The sequence below is a fragment of the Embiotoca jacksoni genome, unplaced genomic scaffold, assembly GCF_022577435.1.
Source record: "Embiotoca jacksoni isolate LCO1_2020_lvr unplaced genomic scaffold, fEmbJac1.0.p SCAF_27, whole genome shotgun sequence".
Lineage (NCBI taxonomy): Eukaryota > Metazoa > Chordata > Actinopteri > Embiotocidae > Embiotoca > Embiotoca jacksoni.
Window position 1 is genome coordinate 3,027,738 of NW_027185378.1, and position 14,054 is coordinate 3,041,791.

The following is a 14,054-nucleotide window of genomic DNA, read 5'->3' on the forward strand; positions in this document are numbered from 1 at the left end:
TTTCTTGCCCACTGGGTGAAGTTGGGTTTTCTCGCGCTTTCGGCCGGCAGAAACAAACTTAAAACGTAAACGGACGCTTCAACATTTAACAAGACAACTTCAGCCGCGCTGCCCCGTTATATTACAACTAATCCAACCGACCACGTCACATAAAACACAACGAACACGCTGGCTTTTTTTTTTTTTTTTTTTTTTTTTGCTTTATTTTTTTTAATTTTTTTTTTTGCTTTTTTTTTTTTTTTTTTTTTTTTTGCTTTTTTTTTTTTTTAACCGACGCGAGAGACGTCGGATTTCCAGCAATTATCCGCTCTCCCGGTTACAGCGCTCCGACTCGTCAGCTGCTTCCATTTCCGCGGCTTTTCTCGCTGGTTACGCGGCGCAGCTCGCCGCACGCTCGTTGGGCATTTCGCTGCATGAGGCTGCAGCCTCTCTCTCTCTCTCTCTCTCTCTCTCACACCGCTGAGTCTGCAGCTAGCAGCTAGCTCGTCCTTCTCCAGAATAAAACTACGTACAAGTGTCGCGGTAAGGAGGTTTTCCGACCGACCCTGCGTGGTTGTTTTTTTTTGTTGTTGTTTTTTTTGGTTTTTTTTTTTTTTTTTTTTTTCTCGCGTGCATGGATGTAAACGAGGATGGGTTTTCTTGACCTCGTTGATATTAGTTGTGATCAGTGCATAGGTCTGGATTTCATTTGAGGGATGAGTGTTCTTTTACTACCCGGAGGTGTTGTTGCTTCTGACTTTTGGTGACTCGAGTCGCTCTACTTTCTGTTAAATGGATCCTAAACTCCGCGGCTAGGACATTCCGTGACAGGTGCAGTATTCAGTGTCGCCTCAAAGCTCACTTCGTGCTCCACTCGAGAAACTGAGTGCCATTTTGAAAAATGTGTAACGATATGCTCATCGAATTCATATCCCAGAATGCCATTTTGCAAATTGGCACAATTAAGAGCACACGCAATTATTGCATGGTGTCGTTTTCTGATTGAACCTGTGGAATAAGACGATTCTGTGCTGTCCCCCTTTGCCCTGCAGCTCAGTGAGCCTGGAGGGGGTTAGATGGGATGGACAGCAAAGGTAGCTCCCTGCCTTCGATGCCCGAACCAGCCAACCCAATCAGCATGAAGCAGCCACCGGAGTCCCTCAGCGTACGGAAAAGCCGGGGCGACAAGAGCAGTGATCCAACTCTGCTAATGGATAAAGCTGCTGCACAGCTGGCTGCCACACTACAAGACAGCGTCCTTCAGAAGATGGCTGGCCACAGTCACAACAACCACAGTCACGAGAGGCTCAAAGATCTCACCTCCCGTGTGCTGAACGGTGACCAAGACACGCTACCCAAGCTTTGCACCCCGGAGCCACCTATGCTTAAGGGTGCCGAAGCCCCTTCTACCAATGGCACCCATCAGCACAACTGCACTCCTCACGCTGAACCCAAACTCAAGGTGACAATACCCCAGGTGGTCAAGCAGCCATTGTTCGAGCCGTGCTGTGCCAGCGGGACCAGTTTAGCTACAGCCTCCGAAGGTGCTATATCTGGACCCGATGAGAGGCAGGACGCAAAGAAAAGGAGGGGGAGAGCTCACAAACCAAAACCTCAAACAAACTTCAGTTCCTCCGTCATCCCCGTGGAGCCACTTGACCACACAAATGCGGTGGAGGGAACTGCAGCAGCTGATGAGGTTTTACTTCTATTCCTAAAGACAGAAATGCTATTTCTGTATTGCAGATATAAACTTTGTAGAATGCAACAATGTACCATTCAAATTCGGTTTTAAAGATGAGCATTGACTTAAAGTACTCCAGTTATTCTGACATACCTCTTACCTACCTATAAATGTCACCAGGCCTCTGAGGCAGAGCTGTCTGCACAGTAAATGTTGACTAACCAAGATATTAAATTCAAGTGTTTGCTCAAGTACCTTGGGGACATTAATTTCAAAATAAATGAGACTTTACCGTTAGGGAAGTGTGTTAAATTTACACAACAAGAACACATCCTTAAAGACTAGAGTTTGATACAATCTATGTGTAATACCAGTAGTTTTCTGTACGTGTTTGAACTAGTAAGCAAGGATTTCGTTCGTATTTTTATCTTTTGATTAACTGATTCTTGTTCCTGTTCTCCAGTCTGATCTCGTGTCAGACTTCACAGAAGAGGCAACAGAAGATTCTCCTTTGCTGAACCGTTTCTCTGTTGGGGATCTGGTTTGGACGAAGGTGTCAGGATACCCCTGGTGGCCTTGCATGGTGACCACAGACCCCGAATTCAACAATCACTTTAAGCAGAAACAGAAAGGTGAGATGCGCTCACACACTGCCACCTGCATAATTGAATCCCTTCTATTGCAAAGTTAATGAGTGGAGACTTGAGTAATAATTTATTTTTACGTTTTCATGTTTGGTTGTTTTTTGTAGCAGCCAACAGCAGGTCGGGCCTCCTTTACCATGTGCAGTATTTTGGAGATGCTCCAGAGAGAGGCTACATCTTTGAGAAGAACATGGTGTCCTTCACTGGAGAGGATCAGTACCAGGAGCTGAGCCAGGGTAGCACACAACCAGCCTCCCGAGTCCTCCATAAAAAGGTAAATCAGCTTTTTACGTGTGATGTCCCTCCATATTGTAGAGGATGTGATGTGCTGTTGTTTGAGAAAGTATTGGTTCAGACGCCTTGCAACATTTTCCTCAAGATGTTTTGTACAAATTTCACTTTCACCACCCTTCCATTTGTAGGAAGTTAAAGAACTTTGTTGCAAGTGAAAAACACACAACCCAGAAGGAACTACTGGAATATAGTTGTTTGGTTAAGAAATGTTTTGCATCAGACGACTTGAGAATTCTCTTTGTGTAACTTGTCATATAACTTTGCTGCTTTGTGTTTTTGTCCCACAGACGGCTCCCTTGGTACCCCCGCAAATTCCAGGCTCAGTGGAACATGGGCATCATTCAGGCCACGGAGGCACTCAACATGTTGCTGGATAATCGCATGGCCAACTTCATGTTTCTGTATGACGACAACGGGCCTCATCTGAACCCCCACATCTTGGAGAATTTCAAGCCAGGCGACAGTGACTCGATCGGGCAGGAAACAGAGTCGAGGCTCCGCCCAGATCTTCCCTCCCTGCTGGTGGGTCCTGCCGACGAACCCCCTGCCGCCTCCCACTCCCAAGACAGCACTTCAACGGGGCAAACGACACAAGCACCTGGAGAAAATCTCATAACTGAAGAATGGCAAAAAGAGGAAAAGGGCCATCTAAACAATATCCTGTCAAAAAACAAATCGAACGACACGGTTTCTTCCAAAGAAATTCTTCAACCACAACCAGCCTCACAGGTTAAGAGAAATCACTCAAATCATCAGGGGGAGGCTTGTGTCATGCATGACTTCAGGTTCTTGTGTAGACTTTATACAAATGCAATTGATAATTAATGTCCTTTTTTAAATGACACTTTCTCGATTAATCATTTGGTCCATTACATTTCAGAAACATACTAAAATTGATGAAACTGAGAAATGCATGAATGATGAAAAGTCATAGTTCTAGAAACAAACAAAGCAAGTATTGAGACGTTGAGCCGAGTGGAGACTCATGTTAACCCATGACATCCATATTTTATCTTTAAATATCCCAATAAAATCAATTTGGAATGAATTTTATGACTAGAGATAATATCATGAACAAACTTTTAACAGCCTGAGAACATGTTTGAAAAGCATCATGACAAATATTCTATTGTTTGCTTTGCAGAGTTCCACAAATTCGGCCCCAGATATAGAAGCTGTATCGGTTGTCCCTCAGAAGAAAAAGAGACGATCCAAACAGCCTCAGTCTCCCGCGAAGACAGTGAGGAGGAGAAAGATCAAATCTGCAGCGGACATCACGTGTGACCCCGTGAGGAAAAGGAAAATAAAGCTGGTTTCTGCGACGGACGAGATCTCGGGAGGAGTCTCGCTTCCAGTTTCAGTTCCAGGTTGGTTGAAAGTTGAAACATTTGCAAGTGTTAGTGCTGACATTTATTTACCAGTAATGTGGAGCATTCTGCTTTAAATTTATTGTGTAGAATTACACAGACATGGGAAAAGAAGGTCTTATTATTTGGCCCTTTTTTTTTTTTTTTAAATGTTTTCTGTAGCCCAGTTAGGGACTCATCACACGGTGCCTGCCTGAAAACCCTGACAGCATTTCGTGTCCTACCTATTTCCATGAGATTAATGATGAAATTCAACCCAAAGTAAAGTGCTTATAACATTTTCTTTTAGGGAAAAGGCAGCGAAAGAAGATCTCTAAAAGGCCACTTACAGACGCAACGGCAGACAAAGATAAACCGCAGAGAAAAAGACGCAAAACTGGCAAAGAGACTGAAAAACAGGTGAGTTTACGTGTGATGTAACCCCCAGTCAGTACACCTGTTAAGCACTTTTGGACTCCGATCTGGATTCAGTTGTTTTATCACATCCACGCACTGAGTTGGATTATCTTCCCAGGCTTCGACTTCAGAAGTAACGGACAAAAAGCAGAGGAGAAAGAAGAAAACCGGAGAAGATGTTAAAGAACCCCAGAAACGGCTGACAAAGTCAAAAGGCCCGTTTACTGGTAAGCAGCCACATCACTTCTCTGTGATTCGCTGTGCGGACTTAATGCCACTTGGCTGCTTTACTGAAGCTTGCAGCTGCTTTGAAATGATGGCTCAAACATTTTAACTGTACACAGACGACCACGATGCAGAGAAACCAAAGCGAAGGAGGAAAAGGAAACAGGACGGAGAGAATCAGCCCACACCCTCCAAGGCAAAGAAGAGGCGGTCCTCCCCGTGTCCTGATCCCGAGGTGAGCGGGAATAACCGAAATTACACGAGGTTATTGTCGAGGTGGAAAGTAACAAAGCTACATCTTCGGATATGATTGGGATGTCACGCAGATGTGAAGGAAATAAAAGGGCTTCAGTTGATTGTGCATCATTGAGAACGGAGGTACGGCTGTAGAAGTATCGCTGATTGCCTCATTTCGTCGCCGTTTGCTGCAGGGTTCTGGGAGCGAAGAACGTCCTGATTCTCCGAGTGACAGCTTAGACGGGACGAAGAAGGGCGAACGGAAGAAAGAGTTTGTCTGTCAGGTACTTCCGCCTCCTCAGCAGCCCTCCATTTTCATCACGCCTTGTTTCGGCGGCTTCAGTTCTTTCAGTGTCATATATGTTTAAATCTGCGTGCTCGTGTTTTTCTACAGATGTGTGAGCAGGCTGGTGAAGACTTGGTCCCCTGTGAAGGTCAGTGTTATGGGATGTTTCACCTGCACTGCCTCGGTCTGTCCTTCAAACCTGACGACAAGCTGCTGTGCCAGGAGTGCAACACGGGTGAGTAGTTCACACTTTGTTCTGTGTACACTGACCTCTTTCCTCCACCAAAAACAAGACGTTGTTTTTTTTTGTTTTTTTTTTACATTTCAGTTGCGCGTCCTGGATGGTTTTTTTTTTTTTAATGTTGACCCATTCTTGCGTCCTCTTTTCTCTCATCAGGAGTTCACTCGTGTTTCCACTGTAAGCAGCCGGAGGGTGAAGTCCGTCGCTGCCACGTCCCTCACTGCGGCAAATTCTACCACGAGGCGTGCGTGCGCCTCAACCCCCTCACCGTGTTCGACAACAAGGGCTTCCGCTGCCCGCTGCACACCTGCCTGAGCTGCCACTACGGCTGCCGCACCAAGCAAAAGTCTACCAAAGGTGAGGCTCTCGTCAGTGAATTCATTAACGTTAAGCAGCATGAGGTTTACTTATCGTCATGTTTATATTGGTCTGTATACATTTGCAGTTGTAAATTGTTGATGGGATTTTATGCTGGCTTTTTTTTTTTCTTTTTTTTTTTTTTTTTAAAGCTCCGTGGGATAGAAATTTGTGATTGAACCGAAACAAAAAGACAAAACACGTCCCCGGAACACAATTTGACTTTTTGAGTGTTGCAGAAAAGATGGATTCGATCATGTTCAATGGCCAGAAATGTTTCAGTAAAGGCAAAACTCTCTGCAGGAATATAAGTGTAGAAATGCAAACATGCAACGAGACTTTCAAAAGAATTAAGTCCATGCTCGGAGGCACCTCTGGCATTGTGGCTCGTCTTAGTTTCTTGGTGACCTTCCAGTATATTTGTGTAATCTGTTGTTGCCCCCACCTCCGTCGCTTTCTGCACTGCAGGCAGGTTGATGCGTTGCCTGCGCTGCCCGGTCGCGTACCACGTCGGCGACCAGTGCGTGGCCGCAGGAAGCGAGATGATCACCAACACCGCTATCATCTGCACCAACCACTTCAACGCCAAGAAGGGCTACAGCCACCACAGCCATGTCAACGTCAGCTGGTGTTTCGTCTGCTCCAAAGGTTTGACGGCTTTTCCTCTCATCTGGTAGAAGTGTGGACAGATGTATCACGGTTGAATCGTAATCGAATTGTGAAGCCATTAAAGGTCCGCACCTCTTGCACTTGCTAATAGCTGTGCATTGATTTTATTCAATCACAAAATTCAGCTGCGCAGTGGCACGTTCTACATTAACCTCCTAATCTCTGTATACTTAGAGGGTGAGTGTCCATTTAATGACGTTGCTACGATTGATAAGACGCTTTGGCGCTTCTCCTGGCCTTCTTTACATTGTTTACAATCCTTTTTCCTCTTTGTATCTTTGTACATTGTGGCTGATTTGATTTGTTACTGCAGGGAGGTCAGATCACAACTCGAACCAGACCTTTTACAGGAGAACCATTCGGGGAAATTTCTGACCTTCACCTCAATTATTCCGCAGAATCGATAAGCCAGCCACATTCAGAGTTGATTAAGCAGATTGTTGCATAAACAAAAGCTTTGCTCATTAAATTCTGGCAACGTACTGTGTAAAATTGCAGAGGTGGTTTTTATTTCAGCTGATGTGGCTCAAATCGAACACTGTAGGAGACTCTGCTTAAATATTTAACAGCTTTACAGAAAGAGAATTATGTGAAGTTAAAAGGTTGTAGATTTTCCAAATGTTCCTCTAAAGCCTGAAAATGACCCCCCCCCCCCCCCCCCCCCCCCGTCTCTATAAAGGGTAATAAGAAATGATTTTGGCAAAGCTAACTGGACTGGACCTGAATCGGGGCGGGTTTGGAGCTATAAATCACACGCTGCTGCTGAAGAGAAGAGGAAATTCTGAGCTGCAGCAGTTTCTGCGAGTCAATTTTCAATTGAAATCACAGCCAGCTCTGCGGAGACAGCTGTTAATGTATTGTGGGCAAGATGATACCGAAACACAGAAAGGAAGCTAATCTTTATCAGCCAGGAGTTTTTCCATTAATGCAAAATCCTGCAGTATCTGGCAGCTTCACAGAGCACACACGCAACCGCAGCATGTGCGTGTTTCGATAAACTAGTGGGTATGCAGCAGGGTTTTTGTTGTTGTTATTATTCAGGCTAAACATTTGCAATATATTGTGCTTGTTTTCATCACCCTCGTACAGTTGACTCGGCTGTAAATAGGAGCTCTGACTTGTAAATATCCATCCTAATTACCGCGCGCCCGTTTTAAATGTCTTTTGGTGTTAATTGGATTTCTCTGTTGTTTGCAGGAGGCCAGTTGCTGTGCTGCGAGTCGTGTCCCGCAGCTTTTCACCCCGACTGCCTGAACATCGCCATGCCTGATGGGAGCTGGTTCTGCAACGACTGCCGAGCCGGAAAGAAACCCAAATACAGAGACATCATCTGGGTCAAACTGGGAACATACAGGTAGGAAGAGATTGAAGCTGTCGTTTCTTTTCATCTGATGCGTCTTTAAACTGAATAAATATCTTACACGTGTTTTTTTTTTGTTGTTGTTTTTTTTTCTCTTTAGATGGTGGCCGGCAGAGATCCACCACCCCAGAAACATTCCCACAAACATCCAGCACCTTCGACACGAGATCGGAGAGTTCCCGGTCTTCTTCTTCGGCTCCAAGGATTACTTCTGGACTCACCAGGGCAGAGTGTTTCCCTACATGGAGGGCGACAGGGGCAGCAAATATCAGAGGACCGGCATCGGCAAAGTCTTCAAGAATGGTGAAGAACCACACCGTCTTACATATACTAAACTTTTTTTTTTTTTTTTTTTTTTTTGAGATCAAGTGATTACTCATTAAAACTGAGGAATAAATTCGCAACCACACAAATGTAATTGCAGAAAATGTTCTTCCCTTCTTTTTGGTTTTTATGTACACAAAACATCATCTGAAGCTCCATGTTAAAATGGATATTTGTACAGATGAAATGAAATGTGACGCGCTTCGACATGTTATTTTGTTGCTTTCTCCTCAGCTCTGTTGGAAGCCGAAGCTCGATTTAAGGAGATGAAGGTGAAACGAGAGGCCAAGGAAGCCCAAGAGAACAGCCGGAAACCGCCCCCATACAAATTTATCAAGGTCTGACAACCGTGTTCATTACTCTTCAGATGCATTCTACAAACCCACTGTGTTCTGCTTATTAACAAAATAAATGGACACTTGTTTTTTTGTCTCCCCCCCCCCCCTCCTTTCAGGTCAACAAGCCCTTCGGCAAAGTCCAGGTCTACACCGCCGACATTTCCGAGATCCCCAAGTGCAACTGCAAGCCGACAGACGAGCGGCCGTGCGGCTTTGAGTCGGAGTGCCTGAACCGCATGCTGCAGTACGAGTGTCACCCTCAGGTGTGTCCCAACGGGGAGCGCTGCTGTAACCAGGACTTCACCAAACGTCTCTACCCGGAGACCAAGATTATCAAGACGCCCGGCAAAGGCTGGGGCCTGATCTCGCTGAGGGACATCAAGAAGGTGAGAAGAGGTGGCGTTCCTGCCGTGAAACGTTTCGGGGTTTGTTTTTTGTTTTTTAGTGGGGAGGGATGATATTTCCGGCTCGTGGAAACCAAAGATGCACACTGAGAAATGGATTCTGAAAAGTTTCAGTTGTTGGGTTTTCTGAAGGACCACAAGCAGATTTTACAATATCTGTAATGCCTTTAGCTTTTTTTAAATACAATTTTTTTTTTTTTAAACTACTTGAAACAAGACTCCAACCGATGAATCAGCCAGGCTGATATTAGCTCATCGGTATTGCGGTATATGTCAGCCTATAACTGAAGAAGCTGAACTGCCAAAGATATATATATTTTTTTTAAGTGTCACTACTGTAAAGCGTTCCCACCAGAGCGATTCTCAAGTTACAAATTATTTAGTTTTTCAACTTTAAATATCCTAATCAGCATATTTTATGGGGGTGTGGGGGGGCTCTCACTTGTCATAAAGACAGTAATTTATCCTTTTATTTTCAGTTATGTTATCAGAAACTAACCTAAAACCTCAGCTTTAAGATTAAAAAGTCCTCCTAGATTGTCGTGACTTGTCGTACATCAGGAAACATTTCTGGTGCTTTCATAGTAACTTTTTTGAGCCGTATCTCCCCGGAGCAGCTCCAACATATCGCCTCTAAAAGCACAGACACCGTTTTCCCCTCGACATCGATCCCTCTATGATGTAATGTGATAAAAAAAAAAAAACATCCCAGTCCTCTTGTCGACACTCGTAGTTTAAATAAATAAAAAGCCCGACCCGGATGGCGTCTCGGGTCTGACGATAGCGTTTCCCAAACAGGGCGAGTTTGTGAACGAGTACATCGGAGAGCTGATCGACGAGGAGGAGTGCAGGGCGAGAATCAAGTACGCCCAGGAGAACAACATCACCGACTTCTACATGCTCACTATCGACAAGGTTGGTGCACAACAACGAGTGTGTTTGCGTTGGCGCCGTAAAGTGTCTTTGAGCGGTTGTTTTTTGCTCCGCAGTGTGTCGGGGGGCTGTTTTCTCCGCAGCAGCGCCATTTCCACTGCGAGCTACATGAACACAATGGTATTGCATTGGGAATGTTGCACGGCAGACAACTGTAACATTACAGTAGTCAATACTACAAACGTAACCTCAGCCGATGAGCTGAATCCAGTAAATGCACCTGTCAAAGCCGATGATTTAAAAGGCTAATTCGTAAATCGCCGAGTCTGAATTTCCTCCCGGTTTTTTTTTTTTTTTTTTTTTTTTTTTTTTTTTTTTGGTCTCGAAGGACCGAATCATCGACGCGGGGCCAAAAGGGAACTACTCTCGCTTCATGAACCACAGCTGTCAGCCCAACTGCGAGACACAGAAGTGGACGGTGAACGGCGACACGCGAGTCGGCCTGTTCGCCGTCTGTGACATCCCAGCAGGTGAGATGAGTTACAGTCAACACGAGGTACATTAATAAACACTCGTAGTATCGCAGTTTTTATATGTTTATGGAATATCTACCTTTAGCGGTGGGGGAAAAAAAAAAAAACAAGGGTTCATTTAAGGGTTTTTTTTCTCAATGTGCTTGTTTGTATAACTTTCTTGAAGTGTCTGTTTATTTATTTTTTTATTTAACACTCGACCATAAGAAAAAGTTCAAAGTGTAATAATTTGTAATATCAAATTGGAACGAGAATTGCCCAAAATGTAAAAGCTCGATGCATATTGAATCAGCAGGCGTCCAGATGGTTTCGAATCACAAGATAAACATACCGTTTCTGCTCTAAACCACATGGGACGTAAATCAGAGATAAGATGGACACCATTTTTTTTTTCTTTTTTTTTCTTTGAATCCGGAGCCTTCGTGTTATTATTCATTTTCATTGATTTGTTTGTTCCGCAGGGACGGAGTTGACCTTTAACTACAACCTGGACTGCCTCGGCAACGAGAAGACCGTCTGTCGCTGCGGCGCGCCCAACTGCAGCGGTTTCCTCGGTGACCGGCCGAAGGTGAGCTTCACAATCACAGCTGTGTTATCTTTATCCAATTCCAGATGACTAATGCAATTCACAGTTTGCCCGTATCGCCAGAAACAAACACTCTGCAGCTTAATTGACGCGGGTGAAGTTAAAGAGGTCAAGACGGGTTCAGGAAAAGAAAAAAAAAAAAAAAAAAAACTCGTGCTGCTGCATAAATTGCTTCGGGAGTACCAAGCTGCCCTCTTTGTTGCAGCTCACTTTAACTACATGTGCGTCTCCCTCACGCAGAACTCCAGCGGCCAAGCGGCCGAGACGAAAGGGAAGAAGTTGAAGAGAAAGTATAAAAGGAGGAAGTCGGAGGGGAAGAAGAAGTCTGAGGACGAGTGTTTCCGCTGCGGAGACGGAGGGCAGCTGGTGCTGTGTGGCAAGAAGACCTGCACCAAAGCTTATCACCTGTCCTGCCTGAACCTCACCAAGAGACCCTTCGGTAAGAAACACCTGAACACAACTCACTCTGAATTCTTGTGCTTTTTAAACTGCATTTAAGATTTTTTTTTATTATTATTATTAATTTATTATTCTGGTTGTGTTTAAAAAAAAATGTTTTACAGACACACTCAGTCATTTTTCACTTTTATTTATTCCAGTTTCCGGGTTTGTTTTTCCTCTTTGTTTGTCTTGCTGTGGGTATATTTTTGACTCGGTTCAAATTTGACAAAGAAAGTGAATCGTTGGTTTCATCCTATATTCTGTACGTGCTCATATCATGGGTCCTCGCTTCCTGCAGGCCGCTGGGACTGCCCCTGGCATCACTGTGACGTCTGCGGGAAAAACTCGGAGGCCTTCTGCCAGCTGTGCCCCAACTCCTTCTGCAAGGCTCACCAGGAGGGGGCGCTGCGCCCCTGGCCCCCCACAGGACAGCTGTGCTGTACGGAGCACGAGGAGCCGGAGGGAACTGACCCCCAGGACGCCAACTCGGAGGCGAACATAAACGCCGCCATCGCTGCCGCTATCGCCGGCCATCCTGCCAAAGGCTCCAGGAAGACGGAGGGAGCCGAGGCCAAAACAAAGGGCTCCAAGAGGAAAGCAGCAGAGGCCTGAAATGTCCTTTTCAGAGAGCCAAAAGACTCGGACACCTTTTCTCCCCATCAGCAAAATAACATCATGTTCTCAAGATCACAGGAACCGAGGCACTGTTCATCTTCGTCATCAGGGAAAGCCGCCGATCTCTCACACGCTCTGCTACGGCCTTCAGCTCGCCACTCAGACGCGTCATATTTTATTTTTGAACATATTCATTTTGATTTTGTTTTCCACTTGTCTGCACTGAGGGGAACCATCCGTGATAAAGCACAAATCAGCAGAGCGAGCACAGGTTAGGAAACGTCTGGATTCGAACTCATTCTTCCACCAACCAAAACTGCCTTTTTTTTTTTTTTTTTTTGTCTTATTGTCATCTTTTGATTTCATTGATATTTAGAATAACAAGAGAAACCAAGTGGTTTCTGCATTAAAGACTGGTCCCAGTCGGAAGTGAAACCGAGCGACAGAGTCAACGCCTAACTTGAATCTCTGTCCTCCTCCCCCCCTCTCCCCCCTCCTCCCCCCAACACGGATTATCTTGAACAGCAGAGTTTTATAGCTATATCTATATATGTGTATATCTAAGACCAAAATTATTATGACTGGAATAGTGTAAGACATCAAACAGGTTGCCAAATGGATTGTTTTTATTTTTATATATATAGTATATATATGTCAGATGTAATATCAAACACCAAGACACTATGGATAGGCTTCAGATGACCTCTTTACTTGTATTCGTAGCCATAGAACACATTTAACTGTAGACATGTTTCTATTTTACAACCTGTTATTTTGTTTTAGCTCTCGGTTTTTAATTTGTAGATTTGATTTTTTTGGGGGGGGATTTTTTTTTTTAAATTTTTTTTTTTATAGATATATATATATATAACAACAGAAAACAAGGGATTACAGAAGGTATTAAAACGAGAGCACTGCTGTTTGACATTAAAAACACTACTGGGAGGTCTGCAGGTGTGAAACGCACTCTGTTCGACGATAAACCAGGTAAATGAAGGAACGAGAGCGATTCTCTTGAACATTTTTGGAAGCTGGATTTTTATTTTTATTTTATTTTTATTTTTTTTTATAAATGTTCCACTGCATCATGTGAAATCTGAGGTACAACGATTTCTAGGCTCCCGTACTGCTGTCTGGACTCTGGAGGTTTAGTGTCACTTTATTGACATTCATCTGTTATCTTTTTTTTCTTTTTTTTCCTCAATCCTCAGGAGTCAAAACTGCATTGTGATTATTGTTCAATACTTAAACACTGGCTAACCCTTGTAACTCAGATTTGGGGGTAAACTGATAATGTTTTTACTTGATAAAAGATCATGGAGCGCAGTGGGCAGCGTGTTCAGGTCTGTTGTCAGACAGACTTGAATAAAGTACTCGGTGAACCTCAAGTTTAATGGTGCTGAAAAACTTAGGCCGTTTAATTAATTACTAAAAAAAAAATCTCCATCCATTTGTAAAAAAAAAAATACAAAATACACCGCCTCAGACATTTAGGTGAAAGTCTGAAAGTAGCACTTTAAAGGAGTCACTGCAAGCTTCAAGCATACAATTTATAGACCAAAAAAAAACAACAATGTGATGTTTGAGAAATTGGTAATTAGACAGATCCCTGATGGGTATTGTGCTGTATTGTCAAGGGACCAACCCTGCAGGCGTGAATGCTAACCGGTGATAGCATGATATGTGAACAGCTCAAATCTGTTTCCGTTTGGGTTCGGCACTTTCAAACGTCCATGTTTTGTTTTTTTTAACATGCATGTGCATGAAGGTACTCCAAAAATGATTTCCTTAATATTGAATCAAAACCTGCAGTGTAATCCGGATGGTGCTTTAGTTGCAGCTGGTTCACAAAAGAAAGTAAAGCTGCAAACCTTTTTTTTCTTTATTTTTTTTTTTTTTATTTTTTTCTATGACACCTTAATACCAGCCTCCATCTACTTTTTTTTTTTTTTTTTTTTTTTTTTTTCATTTAATTTTTAATGTCTAAATAGGTAAAATTGTGCGGCATTTCACTCGTGAAGAAGCAACTGAGAGAGAAAAATCCAAAAGAACAATTTTTTATTTTTTTTTTATTTTTTTCGTTGTTTCTTTTTTCGTTCTGCTCCAGGAAGCATCGGGGGCCACATTTCCCCAACGTCTTCTGGAGATGTTAAAACATGAATCAAACAGTTGTCATCACTGTACATGGAAAAAGGAGGAGC

At 43.7% G+C, this 14,054-nt stretch overlaps 1 protein-coding gene across 1 annotated transcript; it reads left to right on the forward strand.

Moving 5' to 3' along the window:
- Positions 1 to 508: 508 nt before the first annotated feature.
- Positions 509 to 13,779, forward strand: nsd2 (nuclear receptor binding SET domain protein 2). The gene is made up of 22 exons (XM_069160948.1): positions 509 to 522; positions 1,032 to 1,678; positions 2,127 to 2,295; positions 2,415 to 2,598; positions 2,889 to 3,330; positions 3,746 to 3,968; positions 4,258 to 4,367; positions 4,483 to 4,591; positions 4,709 to 4,824; positions 5,021 to 5,110; positions 5,221 to 5,347; positions 5,510 to 5,710; positions 6,179 to 6,358; positions 7,577 to 7,733; positions 7,840 to 8,042; positions 8,298 to 8,401; positions 8,518 to 8,787; positions 9,604 to 9,720; positions 10,067 to 10,208; positions 10,673 to 10,779; positions 11,038 to 11,236; positions 11,537 to 13,779. Exons 2-22 carry the CDS (start codon positions 1,061 to 1,063, stop codon positions 11,848 to 11,850), a joined length of 4,182 nt encoding a protein of 1,393 aa, XP_069017049.1. The 5' UTR covers positions 509 to 522; positions 1,032 to 1,060; the 3' UTR covers positions 11,851 to 13,779.
- The last annotated feature ends 275 nt before the right edge of the window (positions 13,780 to 14,054 follow it).

Bases quoted from the DNA above. Each gene is read 5' to 3' on its own strand.
- nsd2 (XM_069160948.1), top strand. From the start codon at position 1,061: ATGGACAGCAAAGGTAGCTCCCTGCCTTCGATGCCCGAACCAGCCAAC. The intron at 1,679-2,126 runs GTTTTACTTCTA...CCTGTTCTCCAG, and splicing joins GAACTGCAGCAGCTGATGAG to TCTGATCTCGTGTCAGACTT. The intron at 3,331-3,745 runs GTTAAGAGAAAT...TTTGCTTTGCAG, and splicing joins AACCACAACCAGCCTCACAG to AGTTCCACAAATTCGGCCCC.